General features: G+C 44.3%; 1 protein-coding gene across 2 annotated transcripts in view; it reads right to left on the bottom strand.

Annotated features, from left to right (window-relative positions):
* MAP2K4 (mitogen-activated protein kinase kinase 4) overlaps window positions 1-23,001 on the bottom strand; it is a 75,938-nt gene that overhangs the window by 18,579 nt on the left and 34,358 nt on the right. For both annotated transcript variants that reach the window (XM_070389518.1, XM_070389519.1), the window contains one exon: window positions 9,300-9,474. In XM_070389518.1, coding sequence (XP_070245619.1) covers window positions 9,300-9,474 — 175 coding nt within the window. The remainder of the gene's footprint in view (window positions 1-9,299; window positions 9,475-23,001) is intronic.

The following is a 23,001-nucleotide window of genomic DNA, read 5'->3' as shown; positions in this document are numbered from 1 at the left end:
TGAAAAAGACGGACAAAAGACATCACAAAAACACAAAACGACAAACTAGAGAAAAGCCACTTCTGCAAGATTGAAAATTTCCAAGCAAACTTCACAAATACTAAATAACCACACACAAAAATTATAATCTTCCTTATAAGAACAATTTATCACTGAAAAACACAATAGCACTTAGAAAAAAAAACCTGCACAGTACGGCCCTTAGGGATGCTTTGAGGGACCCAGGCTTTTAACCACAAGTGCTCTCTGATCACGGTGGCAGGAATGCAACCAAGTTGTGGGGCAGTGAAAACCAGCCCCACATGTAAAAACAAAGGACGTCCTGAGGAGCCAGCCTTGAACCAGTTCACACGGAACAATCCTCAGGAGTTCTGAGGACTCTACATACTGTTAGTCACCATTTCAGAACGGTATGGAAGCGAGGCTTTCAGTGCAAGAACGGCCCCCTTCGCTCCCCGTGTCCTTACGCCCAGCCGCCTCCTCCTTTACACGTGGAAAACAGCCCAGAACAGGTCAAAGGGAGAACCAGCCACCAGGCTACAACCAGAGTCTCCCAAACCCTATACTGGCATTCCCCCTTGACCACACTTTCTGTATGTTAGAAACAAAGTTCTACCTGACCCTCCAACCCATGACTCAGACTGCAGGGCACATAACGTGTGGAAGCAAACCTGGCAGTGAGGAAGCAGAAGGCTGTCTGTCTGCCCCTCAGGTGACGAGTCCCTCTCCATCCCCACGCCCCCTCGGTACCGTCTCTGCACAACACCAGCAGACAGCCACAGAAGACCAGGACCCCGCCTCCCGTTGCCCACCCAGGACCCGTGCTGAACACGGAGATGTTCAGAGGGCAGTTCCCACTACTGACAGCAAAGAAACAGGTTCAGAAAGTGTGAAACAGTAACAAAGTTAGAGGTTCACGTGGAGGCATGCAAACAGCTGCTGTTCTCATAAAAAAGTTTACAATGTCACACCACGCCACTGTGAACAATACACAGCACATACTTACAAGGCAAGTTAGTATACAAAAATACAAAAGGTGGCAGTTAGTCTTCCAAAGACTTCAAGGCACGTGTCCTCGCTCTCGAAAGGGATGAAGGCAGTCAATTACAATTCTTGAGTGCATTTTACAGAAGAGAAGCCAGAGGCACAGAGTATACAAGATGTATTTCACATGACAAGACAATAAGCAGGTATATAAGGAAAAGAAGTCGGTCTCTCATTTTCATTTTTCCACACTAAATGAAGAACTCTATATATTCCAAATACAAACAAATTTTATTTTATAACTTAAAATCTATAGCCTGCTTGCTAGCTACAGTACCTCATACCAAATAAAATTTACAAATTAAAATTCATCTTGTATATACTGATTTTAAACTCTTACACTGAATGTCCTGCCCAGATAAATAAGAAAGAAAGAGAAAGAATGAAACATAAAAACAAGTAACACTGACACTTTTAAAATTAAGCAACTCCGCACCCCCACCTCCATTTGTGTATCTTCATAATTTGGAGAATAATATTCTTGCTTTTATATCAACACTGGCATAATGTCTGCTCAAAAGAGATATTTTTGAAAAGTCAAATTAGTCCAGAAATGTAATTTATATTTGTTCAAAACACTGATAATTTTTATAAACATTTAAATTATATTAACTCCTGTTTTAAAAATATAACTTTTAAAAGTGTGACTTTCCTGGTAGCTCAGGTGGTCTCCTGCAATGCGGGAGACCAGGGTTCAATCCCTGGATTGGGAAGATCCCCTGGGGAAGGAAATAGCAACCACTCCAGTATTCTTGTCTGGAAAATGCCATAGACGGAGGAGCCTGGCAGGCTACAGTCCATGGGGTCGCAAAGAGTAGGGACACAACTGAGCAACTAACACTTTACACTTTACTTTAAAAGTGTAGCTGTGGAAATACTAATTTGGGAAAGTAATTCTTTTAAAAAACATTTAACAATCCTATGTTTCTAAATTTAAAGGACAAAGAACTAATGCTACTGCTAAGTCGCGTCAGTCGTGTCTGACTCTGTGCGACCCCATAGACGGCAGCCCACCAGGCTCCACCGTCCCTGGGATTCTCCAGGCAAGACCACTGGAGTGGGTTGCCATTTCCTTCTCCAGTGCATAAAAGTGAAAAGTGAAAGTGAAATCGCTCAGTCATGTCCAACTCTTAGCTACCCCACAGACTGGGGCCCACCAGGGTCCTCCGTCCATGGGATTTTCCAGGCAAGAGTATTGGAGTGGGGTGCCATTGCCTTCTCCGATAGTTAGAAACAAATAGGAAAGAAAAAGCAAATGACCCTCTGGTTGGGAAAGATTTTGATCTACTGAAGAATTGTCACTATTAACAGATTTAAAGATTTTTTTTTCACTTTCACTATTTTTTTCTACTTTTCTATATTTACAAGTGTAAACATACTAATACACACACTTACAAAACACTGTTTTAAAAGATGCCCTCCTTGCTAGTTTGTTTTTTCTTTCCATACACTGGTTAGATGGCTTTCTAAATTTACAATAAACCTTAGTAGTTATCATCAATATTTGGCTCTTGAGGACCAATTTCTAAAAACGCTGCTGCTGTTGCAGAAAGGATACATGTTACTACTGAACTGCAGGCCTAACTGAAGCCCCAGTATCTGACTGATACACAAGATTATTACTAACCAAACTGGAGACAAAACTCCTGGCACAGCTATAATTTGAGATTGTGAGCATGGGAGGAAAACCTATTCATCTGTAAAATATTCTTGAGCACTACTGCCAGCGTAGAAGAGAACCTGTGGCTGCTGGAGAGCCTGCTGCTCAAACATGAAACAGATTCTGCTCCTGGACACTTGTCCAGGAGCAGAACCTCTGCACGCTTTCTGAACATCTCGTCCAAGTGATGGGCAGAGCAAAGGGAGCGACTGCTATTATATCCCAATTCTTTGAGACTGACCAAGAGCAGCTAGCTCTCAGTTATACTGAAGCTTTACGGTCGCACGGCAACATTTGTTATATGTGAGCAATTAATAAACTAATTCAAAAGGACTCAAAGAGGGGATTAACTATAAGCATACATCTCCCACAACAGCAGTAGCTTCCAATTAATGATTTTAGTTCATAATTCAGTAAGTGATTCACGTTGGAGAACACTTAAATAATCAGTGAGTCATGTGACAGAATACTTAGTAATAAAAGTCCCTACCAGGAAAGTTTTTCTAAATGAACATCAAAGCAATGTGTATGGAAAAGATTTCTCCCATTTGAAATAAGTAAGTGGAGCATGTCAGGGAGAACAAACTTCCCTCCCCTTATAAAGCTGTCCCTTCACGAGGACGCTGGAAATGCAAGCAGAGGTGAAGCCAACCTAAATTCTCTTATAATTTGAATGTTTAGAAATCCAATGTGCTGATAAATGCCTCAAGTTACAAGAAATTTTCATTTACTGATCAAAACCTTAAAGTTAGATAAGGCGCGACTTCCCTGGTGGTCCAGCGGACGCGACTCTGCGCGTCCACTGCAGGGTGTGCAGGTCCAGCGCCTGGTCGGGGAACTGAGGCCCCACACGGCACGAGGCACGGGATCTCGGGCAGACTCCTCCACAGAAACTAAAGAGGGACAGAGTGATGGTTTGACAGCATTTCATTGAAAATCTAACAATGAAGAGGACAAGGACTTCTTAATCAATGTAATTGTAATAAACGTATTTTCAAAGTGTCCACTTTCCACAAACACGAGCACTGCTATGCCAGACATGCAACCTTGTTCATGACGCTTTCCCTGCCAAACACTCCTCCTAAGGTTAGTATCTAAGAATAAAACACAAAGGAGACTCCCCTGCCACTCAGTGGCTGACTTCAGATCAACCTCAGTTAGTGAGGTGGGGGCTAGGGGAGCAAGGATCACATTCAGATCCCCAAGGCCCCCTGGATTCTTACAAACATTGGCTCCTTACAAAGAAATAGGCTGCTTTCCCAGCAGCAACGTCTAGAATTCACTTCAGATGCAAAGGCAGAAACCCCAGAAACCACTGCAGAGCATCCGTGGGCTGCCCTTTTCCTCTGAGCTGCAGGAAATCCTAGGCATTCTTAGTTTCCTCATTTCAAAACAAAGATTCTCTGCCCCACAGAGGCAGCAAGAATCTCAGCCTTCGCTGCTACAGTCTATTAAACAGATCACACACAAAAATGTCCCTGATACCTCACAATACTGTCACTAATAAGGTCAAAGAAGATGGCAACATTAGCCAAAACAAACCATTTTTAAAAAAGGGAAAACAAAAAAAGTAAATGTAATGCTGATCACAAATGCAAAACTGCCTTTAATGCCAAAGAATAACAAATTGTGTGTGTTGAATCATTTGTTTTAAATTATGAAAACACACACTTTTACTAAGGCAGGAAGAAAGAATACCAATTCTTAATTGCAAAACCATCCAAGTCCTTCCCCACCTAGGAAATGAACAGGCGTCTTCCATCTCCCGCATAGCCACGTGGGTTCTTTACCACTAGCGCCACCTGGGAAGCCCATCCAAGTCCTTATAATCTATTTAATGAACTTTCAAATGTATCTTGATCAAATTAACAGCAGGACCTGCCCTTCTTCTCACTGAGGATACTGAATTCCTTCTACGTATTTCTGCTGTGCATCATCAGACAACTTGTGAGATCAGTTCCAAAAACACGTGCTACCTCACCATGGGACGAGCTGCTCTGAAGACAAGCTTGATATGTCTTGACAAGTGTGGTATCATCTTCCCCTTCACTAATGACAGCACCCACATGTAAAGAGCACACTGTTAACCTCAGCACTGAAGTACGTAATGGCCTGAAGATCATAAATGACAGATCACCACTTTGGGAGCCATGACAATACAGTGAGACAAGAGAGAAATCTGATACACAGTTTCAGAGGCATGGTTGTGAGACAACAAAGAATGGCAGAAAATGTGCAGAGGTGTTATCAAACCTCTCTCACTTAAGAGAGAGGTGCGGTAAGACAGGCGCTTCTCCAAATAACTATTACATACAAGCTGGGATACAGTCCTACATCACAATTCAGTCGGGTCAGTCAAGTGAAGACAAAGGCTTTCAGAAACTAGGTATCCAGAGTCCTCAGAAACACTGAAGGGCTGATTAGATTCACCTAGAGCGACCATTTCTAAACCATCCCACTTGGACACCAAAGGTTCCTCAGAGCTGTCACCCCAGGGGCTTCTGACACGGATAGGCATCACAACACACACCAACCAGAAGAGCACAAACACATCACAACTCCGCTCCATCACGACAACCAGAAGAGCACTAATGTGGTCTACTGTATTTGCTGGGGTTTACATACAATTGTGTCAACAGAAAGAACCCACAGTCAGCAAAACACTGGGAGCAACAACAAAAGAAACCATGCACACGAGGAGTTCTAGCACCACAGCACCAGGGACTGGGGGGCGGGGGGCACAGCCCTGCCACTTCCTTGGGATCCACCCTCCCCGGAAGTGCTCCACGACATGTTTCACTCACAACACTCAAGCAACATTAGCAACATGAAATCATATGGGGCTATCCATTTGGTCTTCCTAATAAGCCCCCTGATCTAGCCATATGAGACCTTAAGACACTGGAATTCAGTCTCAATTCAAAAAAAGATAGCCATGGCTTCTGCATCCCACAGGTGATCTGGATAATCAAATACTAGCACTGTGGGCCTTTGAGAATCAACAAAACTACCCGCAGTGGCAGGGAAATGAAACTCAGCCCTGCTCTGCAGACCCCCACCTCCTCCCACAGCAGCCCTGTCCACACAGGAGGCCTGCAAGTGAGGAGATCACGTGGGCCAGGGAGGGCAGGGCTGTGGGTGCTGACACCGCACGTGGAGGCTCTGGCCCTTCCCAGCAGCCATCGGGTTAACCTAGGTCTCAATTCTAGGTCAGGGACACTGGCGTCAAGATCTAAATACCAAGGAGAGGCAAGAATGCAGGAATCAAGATCAGGTTACCAGCTCAGGATCAGGAACAATTAAACCAATGCAACAGGAAAGTTGGAAGAGTAGAGAAAAACACTGAGGGTAGAAGGAACAAGTCAGGCAGATAACCAAGAAATGGAAAACACCTGAAACCCTTCAATGTATGTACGGTCACATCACTAACTTGGTGTGGCCTATGCAGCAAATTTCAAAGAGCCGGTCTGTTTTCCTGATCAACCCAGATAACTTCTCAATTAGAAGACTCAAAGCTCATCTTAACAATGACAATCCTTACACCTCCCTACCCCACCCAACGGTCAGATCAGGTCCATTCTCCATTGAGATGAGAACCTGACGCCCCTGTTAACCCCACTGCCTTCCATCTTCACTCTCTTTTATTCCCCCTCCCTTCCATTTTCATTCTTTCCTACTCTCCCTACAAACAAGAACCGGGCAAGCTCCTTCAAGAAGTCAATCTGGACCTACCAACAGGGCAGCAGTGGTCCAGGCCTGCATGAGGTCGCTCCTCCGGCCATTGGGTGGCAATCCTAGTTAGTCGTCCATCCTTACTCCAGCCACAGACAGCTCTTCTTGATTCTTCCCTCCAGTGTCCCTGGATTTGCCTGGATCAGATTCTGATCATCTGGGACTAACTCCGCTAGGGGTTTCTCCCAGATCTGAATTTCTCTAACCCTGACTGCTTCCTCAATTGTTTGGTCTGAACCCTGGGCTCCTTCCCCGGACAATCAGCCCTGCCAGAGAGCTAAGCACACACCTACTTCCCTCCCAGAGGATGGTGACTGCGTGTCTCATGTGTTCGTCCAGTGGTTATTCCACCATACATTGGGGCATGAAATGTTATTGCAGAGGATGCCGATCCAAGCCCAAAGGGCCAGTGTCAGAGGACGTCCTTCCTGACCTCTAAAAGACCCTGTGGCAATACATTCCCAAAGTGCGTCAGATGACAGTGTGGAGTTACTTCAAGTGGCCATCTCATTTCCCTAGTGTGAACCGCTGTCTCACAGTTCCTTTAAATCTCCATATCTCAGAGCTAAACCCAGCGCTTGATCAGGAATAGAGCTGTCCATGTGAACAGTCACACCTAAATCCTTAATCACACAATGCCTCTGTGTATCTGTACTGTCGATCTGGTCTGTGAGCCGAAATGAAGAGCGCATAGACTCTCTCAGGTGTGAGGAAAAGCTAAGTATTTTCAAAGAGACCAACAACAACACATTTAAAATGTGCAGGTATGGCCATGTATCAGTCATCAAACGGGTGTCACTTTTTAACTACATGAATGCACGAACACTTACTCTGCCATCATTATTCGAATTCACAGATTCCAATCGTTATACTCGATCAATACCCTGACTGGAATGGCACATTATCCAGTTCAACGAGAGTGTGGCCACGTCTCACTTTTTCCTTCTTTTTAAGTTGTCCTCCCAGCAGCCCCCATGCTAAATTATCATGCTTGCTCGAGAATTCAAGGTGATAGAGAGACAGTGTCAGCTGGTGAGTGCAGATGTGACAGGCGTCCATCTGCAGGTCCCGAGACCGCCTGAGAAGCGTTTCTCAGTCAGATGACAGACGGCAGACAGTTTCCAATTTTCACTCTTAAATTCTTCCAAGACGTGAGTAAGCATTATACAGTTGCAAATGTCAGCAAATTAAAATGAAAATCTTCAACATCAAAATGAAGGAACTTCTTTGTGCACCTTTAAAACGCATTAACCATGGCTACCGTCTATCCATATTACCAAAACAGATCATGCTGCTGATCAACAGAGTGAAGCACAGACTGAAAAAAGCAGGACATAATTATTAAAAGTACCTTCCCTGGCATCTGGGAGAAAAGTCTAGAACTTCAGTTTACAGGACAGTTTTTCCTTCAACCTCTGCCATGTAAAAGTGAGTGTCATGCACGGACAGTACATAAGAACAATGCAATGCTTGTGCAGAGCAATCTAAATAAAATGACTTTCTTTCCACTCACACTACAGTGCACAGCATAAAGAGAAGTTATTTTACATTCCAAGGAAAACAACATTTAATTCAACAGATAATCCAAAGCAGAGGTTCCAGACTGTGCATGTTGACAGGTCTGTGGTTACATGCAAAATGTTTATATGTAAGCATCTTCCCAAGAAAAAGTCTATAGTTCTCACCACATTGTAAAAGAAATACGGCCAAAAACAGGTTAGGCTCCATAGGGAGAATCCTACAATTTCATCCCACCATCAATTTTTCATTAGTTTTACAAAACCAGCAAAGAAAACTGCTCAACAGTGATGGAGGCTAAAAGAGAAACACCTCACTCACAATAAACTTCAATACAGGAAGCGTTTTTAGGTTAATGTGACACAAATCCACTCCCAAAAGTCAAGCAGGAAACAGGCAACTCCTCTCATCAAGTCATTTTGATAACCTCTCAAATCAGGGGGCTAACAGGAAGATGATTCGCTTAGTCTGTCTGCAAATCCATTCTCAGTTCTTACAGACTGGGAAAGTATTTGTTCCCATAAGAATTTTAAGTCCGATGAGAGTGTGGCCTTATCTCATGTTTCCCTTTTTCATTTTAAATTGCCCCCAGCCATCATCAATTTTCCTGAAATATCTTACAGAGAGGGAACATTCAGTTAAACATCTGAATGAACAGATGAACAAACTACACGGACATGGGGAGTCAGGTGGAAACTATTGGCTCCTCCCAGGTGCCAACGTCAGCCTGCCAGGTACGGTGTGCGGGCCGATCTGCACGTGTGGCCACTCAAGACAGTCACAGTACTGACAGACGCAACAGCACCATCACAGAGGACGCGTGTCAGCACGCCCTGGGCGCGGGGCCTACGGAGTGGAGACGACATACACACAGAGCAGCCGAGCCGGTCAGGACCGAGTAAGGTTGAGGTTAGTGGCAACAGCATGTGCGTGGTTTCCGGGAAACCGTCAGTGAGCCTGCTGTTAGCCCTAGCCCCGCACCCCGCCCAACCCAGAGCGCAGCCTCCTCGTCCGGCTCCCGCCTGGCGCCCCGCAGCACCGCCCAGGTCCCCGGGGTGTGGCCGCCCGACCGGAACTCACCTTGGCAGCGGAAGGGCCTGGAGTTCAAAACACGTTAATGCATCATGCCAGGGGTGCAAGGAACATGCACAGGTCACAATTCATGTTTCCAGAGGAGAGAAAACATGCTAGCAGTTAAGAACACCGCGCGCAGAAGAACTGGGAGGAAGAGTTGTGTGAGCCCCACGTGTAACCAGGACAGCAGGGACAGAACAGTGGCACTGCCACGCCCAGACACCACGCCTCACGGATTAGAGTACCCAGAATAATCGCGGGCATCACCTACTTTAACTGCCATTATTTGCCCACTGGGTTTGTGGACCATTTTGTTGACAGAACCGTAAGCTCCTCGTCCAATCTCTCCAAGGTCTTTCAAATCCTCTGCAGTGAAATCCCAGTGCTGCTCAGGGGAGATCTTCAGTTTTCCTGACGACTCAATGCTGTGTGTTCTCAGTCTCTCTCTGTTAAGATATTAGGAAGCAATTTTTCCACATTTTAAATAGGTTTTGACTTTATTTTTTCTTTTTTAGCTAGCACTGATTAATGCATGGGAAAATTTCTTTCGTCATTAGTTACTATAAAACAGTCTGAGTTTCTGGGATTTCTTTGTTCATCTGCTAGTGCCATTTTGGTTTCTCACACACTGAGTTAAGACAGGCCTAAACTCAGGGAGCTGACCAACAGCTTTAATGGGACTCATAAGCCAGACTTCCATCTGTGGGAGAAACTCCTACTGCACACAGTTTCATTTCCAAATACAAGGTCTTTTCCAGACTTTGAAAACTGCATTATCAAATGCAGAATCCCAGGTGCTACGAACCTCATTTTCAAAAATCTCTTATGCTGCTTGACCCAACATGGATTATTCCAGGTCCTCGGTCCTTAGTACAGCTAGATGTTCACAAACTCTGCCATCCATCAGAAGCACCTGGGGATATGTATTCACTCCCAATGCCCAGGCATCATCATATGGCTATCAAATCAGAATATGTGGGCACAGAGGTCAGAAAACAGGGTATTTTAAGATACCCAGGTGATGCCAGCAAAGTTTGGGAGCTAGCACCTCAGGGTACTGCCCTGCTCCTGTTAACGCCATGCTGTGGAGGGAGAACAGTTAAACAGCTAGCCAGCTGGCTCCAAGAGGAACACTGACACATGAGCCTCTCAGTCCTTGATGAGCAGATAGAGCAATGGATGGGGAAAAAAAGCTTCATGGACAGAAGAACTCACTTGTTACAGATTTTCATTAAATAAAAAAAGCACCTCCAAAATGTGAGCCAGAGATCAAATATTAACTTCTAACCATACTTCGTAAAACACCAAATCCAATGAAAAATGTTACATCAATCGTGTTTTTCGGTTTCTCTCTTGCATACACACCCATGTGTAGGAATGAACTGTATCAAAGAGTGCAGCAGACATAAAGAAAAAGACTCCACTGACTATTATCTACAGTTTTTCCATTTCATATTAAATGATCAGAAACTTTTAAAACTTGATCTCGTGATACAAGCAAGAACATGATCAGTTACCTATTTCTTCTTCCAAAATTTAGGAAGTTTTCTCAGATTAGCACGACTGTTTTTTATAGTTACTTTTAAGCTTCTCATGTACTTAGAATTTTAAAATCACTCTCCGAGAATAATCATTTATACCAGTATCAGTAACATCTGAGTCAAGGTTATAGTTAAAAAGTTAATACACTTTGTCTAAATAAAAACTTAGTAAACCAACATTCCAAATGTCAGATTCTCAAACCATAACTTTAATAAGTCACAGTACCAGCTTTCATCCATACAAGTTCTTTTCAGTTTACAAAACACTTTCATCAGTACTATGTATACCTAGCATCCTGAGTCACAGGAAGCCCAGAAACCAGTGGCATAAGTGACCATTCAGGTGTGAAGCTTGAACTGCCTAAGATGGAATCAGATCTAAGCAAGTGGGTCTCTACCTACTTTTCCATTGAAGTAGGTAGAGAGATTAAGCCAGGAAATATTCTAACATAAAGAAGTTTCATATATAATGACTACTGTTCTATGACCACTGACAAGAAAATCTCTATGGCTCAGTTTAATCACTGGTGAAATAGTCAGCACTGGCCTACTGCTGAGGGTCATGGCAGACAGGCTCTAAAGTGGTGCCTGTGACCTCCACTTTCCTAGTATCCACATCTCTATGTAAGCACCTCTCTTTGAACACAGAGGGGACCCGTGGCTTGTTTCCAGCCAACAGAATACAGCAAAGGCTATCACTCATGATTACACTGTATCACATAACATTTACCATTAGCATTCTTGAGAAATGAAATGAATATTTCATTGCTACATAAAGTCACACAAAAACAACAGTTATAACACTGCCACAAAGATCAAATTTTAGAATTATAAGTATCTCTGCAAACAGTTCAGCTTACTGTAGACCTGTTGTATGGCTTCTGGATAAGCTCCTTTTTTTCTTTTTGAAAGTGAACAGACTGACAGATAAGGGATGTGGGTTATCTTCTCGGGCTAATGAAAACATTCACAAATTTTGAGTAAGGTGATAGATGTACAACTCTGAATATACTCAAAGCGATAGAATCATACAGCTTAAATGGGGGAGTTGTATGGTGTATGGGTGATACCTCCTCAATAAAGCTGCTGAAAGAAAAAGATGAACAGGAGAACGTGATTTTTACCCAGAGATCCACTTCCTCGGTTAGACAGGAAAAGAGCTGTGAAAATCACAGGGACACATGCTACGTGATGCCATCCCCAAGGCGGGAGGAGTCAGCACCATACATCTGTTTTCTACGTGACTCTGTTTCTGTTTTGTAAATAGATTCATCCGTATTATGTCTTTAGATTCCACACATGTGTATATTTACCCTTCTCTGTCTGACTTACTTTACTAAGTATAATATTCTCTATGTTCATTCATGGCTCCGCAAATCACAGTTGTTTATTCTCTGTCATGGCTGAGTAAGCCAACCTGTTAATGGGCACCTGGGTTGGTTCCATGTCTTGGTTATTGTAAATAGTGCTGCTATGAACCCTAGGGTGCACATATCTTCTCAAAAGAGAGGGTCTTTTCCTCCAGATATATACCCAGGAGTGGGACTGATAGATCATATGGTAGCTTTTTTAGTTTTTTAAGGAATCACCATACTGTTTTCCACGGTGGCGACACCGATTTACATTCCCACCAACATTGTACGAGAATTCCCTTTTCTCCACACCCTCTCCAGCATTTACTACTTGTACACTTTTTGATGATGGCCATTCTGACAGGTTGGTGATACATCATTATAGTTTGGGTTTGTGTTTCTCCTGTAATTAGTGATACTGAGCATCTTTTCAAGTGCCTGTCAGCCATCTGAATGGCTGAGTACTTTCTCTGATAATTGTTCTTTGGGACAGAAATGAGCAACTTGTCCATTAATACTGAATCATCACTAGTGTATTTTAATTTCTGTCCCTTCTTTGACCCAGACTAATCTATGAGTTTCTGAAATCCTACTGATACCTAAAAAGTCAAACAACTGTGACATGATGTTCCAGAACATAATCAGACTGGGCACAGAGAAAAGTTTTATTTCTATCTAATGTGTCTAATAAAGCTGCCTGCGGCTTTGTACACAGGAGGGTGGGCTTGTTTTTTAAAGACACAGAACGGCACAGCCAAAGTGACCTCGGATGGCTCTAGCCCCACCCCCCACCACCGCCACGTCTATTACATACAGGGCTTTGCTGTGCAAATTCAGCAGCAGGACAAGCACCTGAATCCCTTCTTCCAACCGGATTACCCAATCTGAATCTCTCCTGCAGCTACACAGGCAGAAGAGAAATTTAAGAAAGGAAATCGATCATAAGGGGAGAAAAGCACTATGAACAATTCAGTGTACACCTTTCGCATTTTCCTATACTATTACACAGTGACCTGTCACACTTCCTGCTTTACAGATGTCACTGAACGCACTGCTGACATGAGTGCAACTACAAGAGCCACGTGGCTGCATCTCACTGCCTAGGAGTCTGTCTGCACTGACCACGCAGGACCAGGGGCAGGAGCCCCCTGGGCCAGGCCCACGCACCTTTTCAGGCCAACCTGAACAGTGACTAGATCACTCGTAAGAGGCATTTTGATCTATTACTCTTAGAGTCGGATGTTCTCAGCTATTCGGTAAACAATTGCTTCTTCTTTGGTTAACCACCTGAGATAACATCCCCTTAAGCAGAGCTCTCCCACACCAGTGTTTGTTTTGTTGTTGCTGCTTCTGCTATGCTGTACTAAGTCACTTCGACAGTGTCCAGCTCTTTGCAACCCCATGGGCTGTAGCCCTCCAGGGTCCTCTGTCCATGGGATTCTGCAGGCAAGAATACTGGAGTGGACTGCCATGCCCTCCTCCAGGGGATTTTCCTGACCCACGATCAAACCCTCGTCTCTTACATCTCCTGCACCGGCAGGTAGGTTCTTTACCACAAGTACCACCTGGGAAGTCCACTGCTTCTGCTAAAAACTTCCTTTTCTGTTAACATCCTTATCAACTCTTTGTTCTGTACTACACATATTTCTCCAGGGTGCTGTTTACCTTCCTACTACATTTAAGAAATTATACATGCAAAAAATGCAGTAACTGGGGCATTTTAGAATTAATCATTCCCACCACATCCTTTTGCATCCTGCAGTACCATCTAAGTTCACTTCCACATGCATATGGATTTCACTCCACCACTGCATTTTCAGTTTCCTAGCACTGTCTTTTTTTTTCTCATCTATCACCCTTTTCAGTAATTCAGTTGCCTATTTATCCAAATTTGTTCTCTCCTCAATACTTTCCAATCCTTTTTAAGAAGTGCCATGATTTCTTCTACTTAATTACAAATGCTAATCATCCATGTGGGAAGTGATTTTGAATGCTGTGCAATATCATATTCAGAGATGCTCTTTCTCAAAGCATTGAATATATGATTCCCTAATTCCATACCTCTCCTCCCATCTCACAAAGAGTGTCTTATGAAACTTGTGTTCAGGGTACTATGGAGCGTCAGGAGACAGACTGACAACTAAAAAATCAGACAATATATGGAAATGTCTTGAAAACCCTGGACAGCAGGCAGCAAAGGGCAGTGAGCACTGAGAAGCAGGAAATACACGAGGTGAGCCCTACAGCACCCCAACTTACTGCCTAGAGAAGGCTGCACAGACTGCAACACAGGGAGGGCAGATGCAGGCAGACCCTCACGTGAAGGTGTTGGGTCTGGGCACCTGGGGAGACTGGGTTCTCAAGGCAGAGTGCTGGATAAGAGAGCTGCACAGAAGAACCCCAGAGACACGCAGGAGGGGTCCCTTGATCAGCACAAGCTTATGAGGAACCTACATAAGCCTGAGGAAAGAGCTACCCAAAAGCATTACAGGGAAGGATACCCAAGCTAATACAACAATCCCCGCCTGCAAAGTAGAAAACTCCATATTCATGGGGAATTCAAGAAAGCACACGGAAGGATCCGGTCTCGCCTACCAAAGCTAAAGAGGGAGACCCAAAAGGATCCAAGTATTTCTGAGTAACTTAACCAAAGAAGAAAGCTCAAAAATACGTAAGATATAAAAATAGCCAGCACTCCATATCTGCCACGCAATATAAAATCAAGGATGCAAAGAAGCAAGATACTAGGAACCATCTCAAGGAGAAAAAGCAATCAACTCAAAGTGACCCAGAGATGACAGAGAGGCAAGAATGAGCAGATAAGCACAATGAAACAGTGCTTATGACTGCATTCCATGTGTTCAAGAAACTAAAGAATGGAGAGAAGAACCAAATCAAATGTCTAGATGTAAAAACCATAAGGGGGCAGGAGGAAACTTTGGGGATGATGAACATGTCTGCCTTCTTGCTTGTGGTGACGCCTTCATGGGCGCACACAGCAAAACTTAGCAAACGTACACTTGACATACATGCAGATTATTCTGTGTCCATTACCCCTTGATAAAACTGTTGAGAGGGAGACAGACAGACTGGCTTCCCTGGACCCCACTCTGTGTGAAAGGGGTGTGCCTGTCACATGTCTATAGTTGAAAGCACACAGCTGAGGCATCCAGGGCTCAGCGCATCACCAATCAGAACACTGGCTGCTCCCAAGGCAAATGGACCACCCCCAGTCTCCTTGTTCTCCAGCACTGTGCTCTCGACTGACAGCAGCACGAACAAACTACATCTCCCAGTCCATCTGCTGCTCCAACCCTTCCCTGCATCCACCTGCAACACATCTCAGAATGACACACTACCTAGCAGAACAGGTCAGCATCCATGTCTCCTCCTCCTCCCACCCCTCCCCAGTTACTTTCTGTGGTTACCAAGAGGGGGCGGGACAGAAAAGGGACTGAAGATGCTCTCTGCATTTGAGACCAGAGGCTCAGGGGGGGTCCCCTACCACAGGCAGTCTCTGCAGCAATGTTGGAAGAGAAACCCTGGGTACCTTTTTTCTTTACCCTGTTACTGTTATTCGTGATCAGACATAGCATTTAGCATTAAGTTGTCCTAATTTTCTATGTTTCATATTTTCACCTTTTTTTTTAAATGTTTTAGCAGGTGGCTGCTACTCACATATCATTTTGTACTACAAATATGAAATTACTTTTACAAAATCAGAATTTTAGTTCCTCAAACAAATATGAACCAAGAGTCTGAACCACTTTCATTCCTAACCTATAGCTAATGTTTGACACTACTACTGTGTGAACTGTCTTTTAAACACATAACTATGAAACTATATTCTCAAGCTTTTAATATTTGGGGGGAGCGTTTATCCAAATAAGCCAGTGAGAAAAAAGATTTTATAGAAATAAATTTTATTAGCAGACACATTTAGCATGTATTTTATATATCTACTGAAACCTAGTATATTTTTGAACCTTGGAGTGTTAAATTGTTAGCTTGTGTAAACTATGATCAACCAGCTTAATCACAACTTATGCGCTTTAAACCTTATCTCATTCTATTTCCTTATGTATACTCTAGGTGCCAATAGAAACATTAAAAGTTAAAGTCATTGTAGTGGGTTTGAATTCTTCTCTAAAGCATACAATTCACCATGGTTGGCACTTAACACATAAAATATCTCGTGAAAGGAAGAAGAAAAGAGAACTCCCATTCCTACTGCTTCCTAACTTCTCAGTTTGGTACTCAAGATCCAGAGTCACACACTAACAGAATCCCATTAGAAAGAAAATACGAGCTTCATCTAGTCTCGTCCTTCAGGAAACTGTGCCTGAGAGCCCTGGAACGGGCTGAGTGCTCCTCCTCTGTGCCCACATATGGTGAGACCAAGACACACCCACATAGTAGGCTGGCTTGTATTGCTTATTCTTGGTGAACCCTAATTTGGATCCACTTCTAACCATCGTTGCTTAGTTCTGCTTAATTCTGTGATTATGTCCATCAAGTCTATACCAGGGGCTCATTTTCAGGTACACAGGTGAGGATGCAGGCACTAGGCGGGGGTCCCTGAGATCACAGAGCAAAGGGAGTTTTCTCTGCAGCTCCACCACTCTCACTAGAATCCCCTGTCTACATTTGATTCTTCACTACAGGCAGGTGTCACGGCTGAAACATTTCCAAATAGACCCAAACACGCTGACTGAGGCTTCCAAGGGACAGAAATCCACCATCACGACCACGGCTCATAAATGCGTTCAGAAGGTAAAGGAGACATCACTGGCCTCACCTGCCCAGGCCAACAGTCTATATGCTCTCTTGACAACACAGAGGCTCTCCAACCAGAGTCAAGCCTCCAACTAATGGTTCTGTTCACTTGCTCGTGTATGAAATTTACTTATTTTAAATCATGTACACACTTCCCATTGTCACAATCTAGTCTAATCTCTCAAAACGCTGGTTCTTATTTTGGTTCCAACCACCTCTCAATACATTTCCAGATTCACTCTGCTGTTTCCTAGGGGGTGGCAGTTGAGGAGAGACGGATGGTGATGTTTAACAGCAGATGATGCTCGTGGTTTCCCAGGAATGTTTTAGCACTTCTCCTGTGAATATTCCAGGACCACCTCCACCCAGCTGCTTCTGTCTGCATCACAGAGGCCGTGTGCTGTGACTGCAACTGCGCCTGTGTGTCCTGTCCTTGAAAAGTTAGTTTAATGTCCTCTCCAGCAGGTCAACAAGTCTACTTCAGAGTATCTGCCTCATAGGTTTCCCAAGGAAACTTGCCAGGAACTGGCTTTTCGTAACGCAGCACGTGGTCCAAGAAGCCAAAGCTCAGCTCTGCAACACCACGTGCAGTGGGCTCAATCACGGCTCCAAGAGAAGACATGTCCCCCCTGCAACCTCAGAAGATGACTGTATCTTTACACGTGTAAGTAGGAAAATGGTCTCAAGAGAAGACTGTCCTGGAGTAGGGAGGACTCTAAATGTAAGGATGAGTGTCCTTATAAGAGACGGAAAAGGAGAAAACAGAGACACACAGAGAGGCACAGGGAGGTCTGGAAGGCGGCAACTGGAATTGTGCAACCAAAACCCGAGGAATGCCAGGAGCTCCCAGAGCTGGAAACAGGACTGGGAGTGGGGGGGGGAGGGTGGCGGGCTCTGGAGCCTTTGGATGAGGCACAGCCCCACCAGCACCAAGACTTCAGATTTTGGCCTCCCGAACCTGAGAGGACACCTTCCTGTTGCTTGAAGCCACCAAGTCTGTGGTAATTTGTTCCGGCAGCCCTAGGAATCCCACATGCTGTCTGAATCACAAGCCGCCAAACTTCTTCTGTCAAGGGACAGACAATAAATACGTCATGCTTTGCCATCTACACAAGTGTCTGCGGCAAACATATGACTACATGGGTATGGCTACATCCCAATTAAACTTGATTTTCAAAAACACAGCAGCAGGCCACACCTGGCCCACGGGCTGCAGTCTGCTGACTGCGTAATCTAAATGACATCCAGTCGGCTAAGTATCACTCATCATTGAAATGATCTGAGTCCTATCCATTCATTTCTCACATCGCTTCTCTTTCAAATTTACAATTATGCTCTGGAGGAGAAGAAATTTCAATTATCTACCCAGATCCTATAGTTTTATTTCCAGGAATTAATCTTGAGATACACTTCCTGCTTTTTCTGGAAAAGCCTGCCCAGATGCCCTGGGAGAGACCCCTCTGTGGCTCCCCCCTTTCTCCCTGTGCAGGGTGGTGAGGGCACGAGGCCGCACATGCCACCCGGCTCGGGTGCCCTCACAGTGGCAGGGTCTCCAGCGGCAGTCGTTACCTCAGCAGCGGCCTCCTGCTTGCATGGGAAAGTGTGACTCCCCGAGCCTGCCAAGGCCTGCTCGTTTTCCCCTGATAAATAAGTATCTTCTTGTGTCCACAGCTACCTCTCATAAGACCCCTTTATTATCTAATCAGCTGGAAATGTGTTTTCTCCTCTTATTTCATTATCATGTTCTTCTACTTCATTTACTGTTACCCTGACTTCCTCCGGATGCTGTCAAACATTTCTTTCTTCCCAAATTATCCCTTCCACCTCCTTCCCAGAGCTTCCTTGATTTTAGCAAGCACACACTAAAATGCCTCAAGCTGTTTCACTCTCTCCTCAGCATATAAATAGATAGAATGCGTAAGCGTCCTCAGACAGGAAAACAAACGGAACACATACCCTGCACCGCACTGCAACTGTTCTTCTGTGTCCATGTTCTTAGGATCTCTAGATGAACACTGCTTTATGCATCCTTCTGCAATGCAGCTCTGTTAATTCAGGAAATTTCCACAGTAAACGCAATCTGTCGGTTGCCATGGAAACTGCCTGCTTCCTGGCACTACTAACAAAATGAGTATCTTTGCTAAGATCCAAGATGAGGCAAAAGGAAAAGCTGAAAAAGGAAAGATTTCTAGAAGAATCGCTCAAACAATCCAAAGATAAACATTCAAATTCTGATATTCATATTCAGTGAACAGAAAGTACTGACTGTACAAGTCTGCAGCATTTTGAAGTAGTGATTTATGAAGTAGAAGTACTTTGTTTTTAGTCACAAAGGAAGAGAGTAATAGAATGCAACAGACGTTCACATTTACATCTTGCTGCACATACCCTAAGAGCTGATCACTGTCGGCTGTACTTAAGGCTTATTACTGGAATGGCTTTTCTGGGCTCTGCTCTTTACAGGAAAGGGTAGGAAGGCTGCCCTAAACCAGCAGGTTACAAATTTTCATAAGATCCTTTCCCCATTTGGGCTCCAATCTCCACTGGCAGCTAATACCCCATCCCCCAAGCAGGATAAGTTAAAAGTGCACCTCAGGAGTCTTCACCAGTAGAAACAGCGCTCCCAGTACCCTCAGAACACTAGGCTCGGCAGATCCCCCACCCCCACTCCCACCCCCACCCCCAGAAACGATGCTCCGTTCCGAGAACATCACACTTTACAGATGTAATTCCTGCCTCTCAAGGGTCTTTCCGATCTCAGCCTGTTGCTCCTCCTGTCCAACCTCTGAACGCCACGTTTCTTCAGGGTCCAGCCCTGGACCGACGGTCTCATCCACTGGCGGCAGCTCCCCGCTTTCCACCCCCGACCTGCACCCTTCCCTCTCAGTACCACACTTTCAGTCTCAACACCAGAGTGTGTGCCATGTTTACCTCCTTGGGATCTCCACTGGGAGCTTTCTCAGGCAGCTCACACTTAACATACCTCAAGCTGAACTCCTGCTTGTCTGTGCTCCCTCATCCCTAAAGCTCCAGACCCAATGGTCCTCATCCCAGGAACAGCCACTGAACCTGTCATTCAAGCCAGAATTCTGGAAGTCACCATGAAAGCCTTCCCCTCTTCACAACCCACGTTCGAATTATTACCAATTTCATTAATGAATGCTACCTCCCCCAATCTCTAGAATCTGTCCATTTTCCTGTACCTCCCCTGCCATCCACCTAACATCATGACCACCCATTACATCTCCGCTACACCAGTGCAGTCTTACTGGGTCTCTCTAAGTCTGTTCTAGCCTCTCTCCAACACACTCCACACAGCAGCCAGAATCATCACCGCAGAACATAAGTCAGATTCTGTCATTCACCTGCTTCTAACCTGCCACAGCCTCCCATGCTGTGGGAGCACCAAGAAAGTGTTAGTCACTCAGTTGTGTTCAACCCTTTGTGACCCCTTGGACTGAAGCCCGCCAAGCTCCTCTTGTCCATAGGACTTCCCAGGTAAGAATACTGGAGTGGATTGCCATTTCGTTCTCCCAGGGATCAAACTCGGGTCTCTTGCATTGCAGGCAGATTCTTTACCATATGAACCACCAGGGATTTAGTTTAGTTAGTGGGAACACCAAACTAAACACCAAAATGAAATTCATTTTCAGGAGACAGGCAAATCAACAGCATTTATCATATTTGTTTCTTTAAAAAAATATTCCAGAATTAACATCCAATGCCTCAGCTATAAACCTCCGGCTTAAGATTACACGAGTGACTCTCTAGGGTGGAGAGGAACAGAGGACCAGCTCAGTCACGCCTGGCAGCACGACCCTCCAGGCACCACAACCGCCAGGGGAACCGCGGCTGAGGTGGAGTGGGGGACGGAGGACGAGATCAGACCCCTCTGAACTGTGAGATGTACCACAACAAACGCTGTGAAAGATTACCTCACACGGTAGCACTGCTCACCACAAAGTCAGCAACACCAAAATGCCATCGATGGATAATGGAAAACAAAATGTTATATATACATATAATAAATATCATTCAGCCCTCAGAGGAAAATTCTGACACGTATCAACACAGATGGAGTATAATGACATTATGTCAAGTGAAATAAGCCAGACAGAAAAGAACAAATATTGTATAATTCCACTCATATGAGGTATCTACAGTGATCAGATTCAAAGAAACAGAGAATAAAATTAAAATGGTAACTATCAGAGAGCAGAAGAAAGAGGAATGGGGCGTCAGTGTTCAATGGACACAGCGTTACAGTCTGAGAAAATAAAAGAGCTCTGGAGATGAATGGTGGTGACGGATACACAACAACACGAGTGCACTTAATGCTACTAAACTGTACACTAAGAAATGGTTAGGATGCTCAATTTTATGTGACCCATATTTTGCTACAGTAAGAAAAATGAAGTTTGCTGCAGTAAATCTAAGCCAGCCAAAAATAAGTAATTACCCCACAGATTTTGACACATTTAGCATTTTTTAACTGGGAGTATTCTTGCCTGGAAAATTCCACAGACAGAGGAGCCTGGCGGGCTACAGTCCGTAGAGGTATGGAGCACTGGACACGATGAAGCACCGAGGGGCATGGGCTTCCCAGGGGGCACCAGTGGTGAAGACCCCACCTGCACACTGTTTACGATAGCTAGGACACAGAAGCAACCTAGACGACCCTTAGCAGACGAGCGGATAAAAAAGTTGTGGCACATCACAGCAATGGAATATTACTCAGCTATTTAAAAACACGCATTTGAATCAGTTCTAGTGAGGTGGATGAAACTGGAGTCTATTATACAGAGTGGATTAAGTCAGAAAGAAAAACACCAATACAGTATATTAACACATATATATGGAATCTAGAAAGATGGTAATGGCGACCCTACATGCAAGACAGCAAAAGAGACACAGATGTAAAGAACAGACTTTTGGACTCTGTGGCAGAAGGCGAGGGGGAGATGATTTGAGAGAATAGCATTGAAACATGTATATTACCATATGTGAAACAGATTGCCAGTCCAAGTTCAATGCATGAAGCAGGGCACTCAAAGCCCAAGGTGCACTGGGACAACCTAGAGGGATGGGATGGGGCGGGAGGTTTGGGACAGAGGGGACACATGTACACCCATGGCTGATTCATGTCAATGTATGGCAAAAACCACCACATATTGTAATTAGCCTCCAACTAAAATAAATAAATACATTAAAAAAAAAAAAAAGAATCCACCTGCAAGGCAGGAGATGCAGGTTCGATCCCTAGGTTGGGAAGATCCCCTGGAAGGAAATGGCAACTTACTCTGGTATTCCAGCCTGGGAAATCCCATGGACAGAGGAGGAGCCTGGTGGGCTACAGTCCATGGGGTCACAAAGAGTCAGACACAACTTAGCGACTGAACATGCACTGATTTGTACCTATAAATATTTCTGCCATCATGTAAAAGAGCCCCACCACAGAAACGTAGAGATTCCAAATGACTGTGATTCCAAATGAGTGTGACTAAACACTTCAAATGGAGAAAAGCGCTTCTATGCTCACGCTGATGTCCTGGGACTACGCTGGGGAACAAAGGTGGACACCGCCACAGACGTCTCTCCCACCTCCACAAACAGCCTGTCAGGCTCGTGCGGGAGATTTTTACTTCAAGAAAAGAGCACGAAATTGGCTTGATTCCTATTCATTTTCTCTCCCCTGTTCCCTGCCATTCACCATATAAAATAATGTAAGTCATTACCCTAATTCAGTGCCTGAACTGAGATCAGAGTTGAGTGACACACGGTCACAGAGACCACGACGATGCTGAGGCAGAAACCAGGACTCCCACATTAATGAAAAGGTTGACCCAAGATAGTAAGTTGAGAACATAAAGAATAAGTTGAGAAGATAAAGCTCCCACAATTTAACCAGGAATAAGAGCCTACGTCATTTATAATTACATTCTAAGATGCAGCTCTATTAAGTAGGCACAGCATGGAATTAACACTAGTGATTAACTGGTGACTTCAAAACTTCTTTTAAAATTACTTCCTAGATGTTCCAGGGCACAAGTGAGCCTTTTTCTGTTCCAATGTAACAAAGATAAATCAGATCCTAGAGATCTTCTTGGTCTCAACAGAAAAAGAGCCCCCTAAATTTACAACATATGGTTTCAAAATGTTTAGCTTAAACCCCCAAATGTATCTTTACTCATCATTATTTATTTCCAACATTAGCTTTTCCGTTAGTGTTTCTTCTTTACAATCCTGCTATGCTGTGAAGATAAAAGGGCTGTTTTTTTAGAATCACAATGGTATGTGGTGCACT

The sequence above is a fragment of the Bos mutus genome, chromosome 19 (genome assembly GCF_027580195.1).
Source record: "Bos mutus isolate GX-2022 chromosome 19, NWIPB_WYAK_1.1, whole genome shotgun sequence".
Lineage (NCBI taxonomy): Eukaryota > Metazoa > Chordata > Mammalia > Artiodactyla > Bovidae > Bos > Bos mutus.
This window is presented reverse-complemented; position numbering and strand designations above follow the sequence as displayed.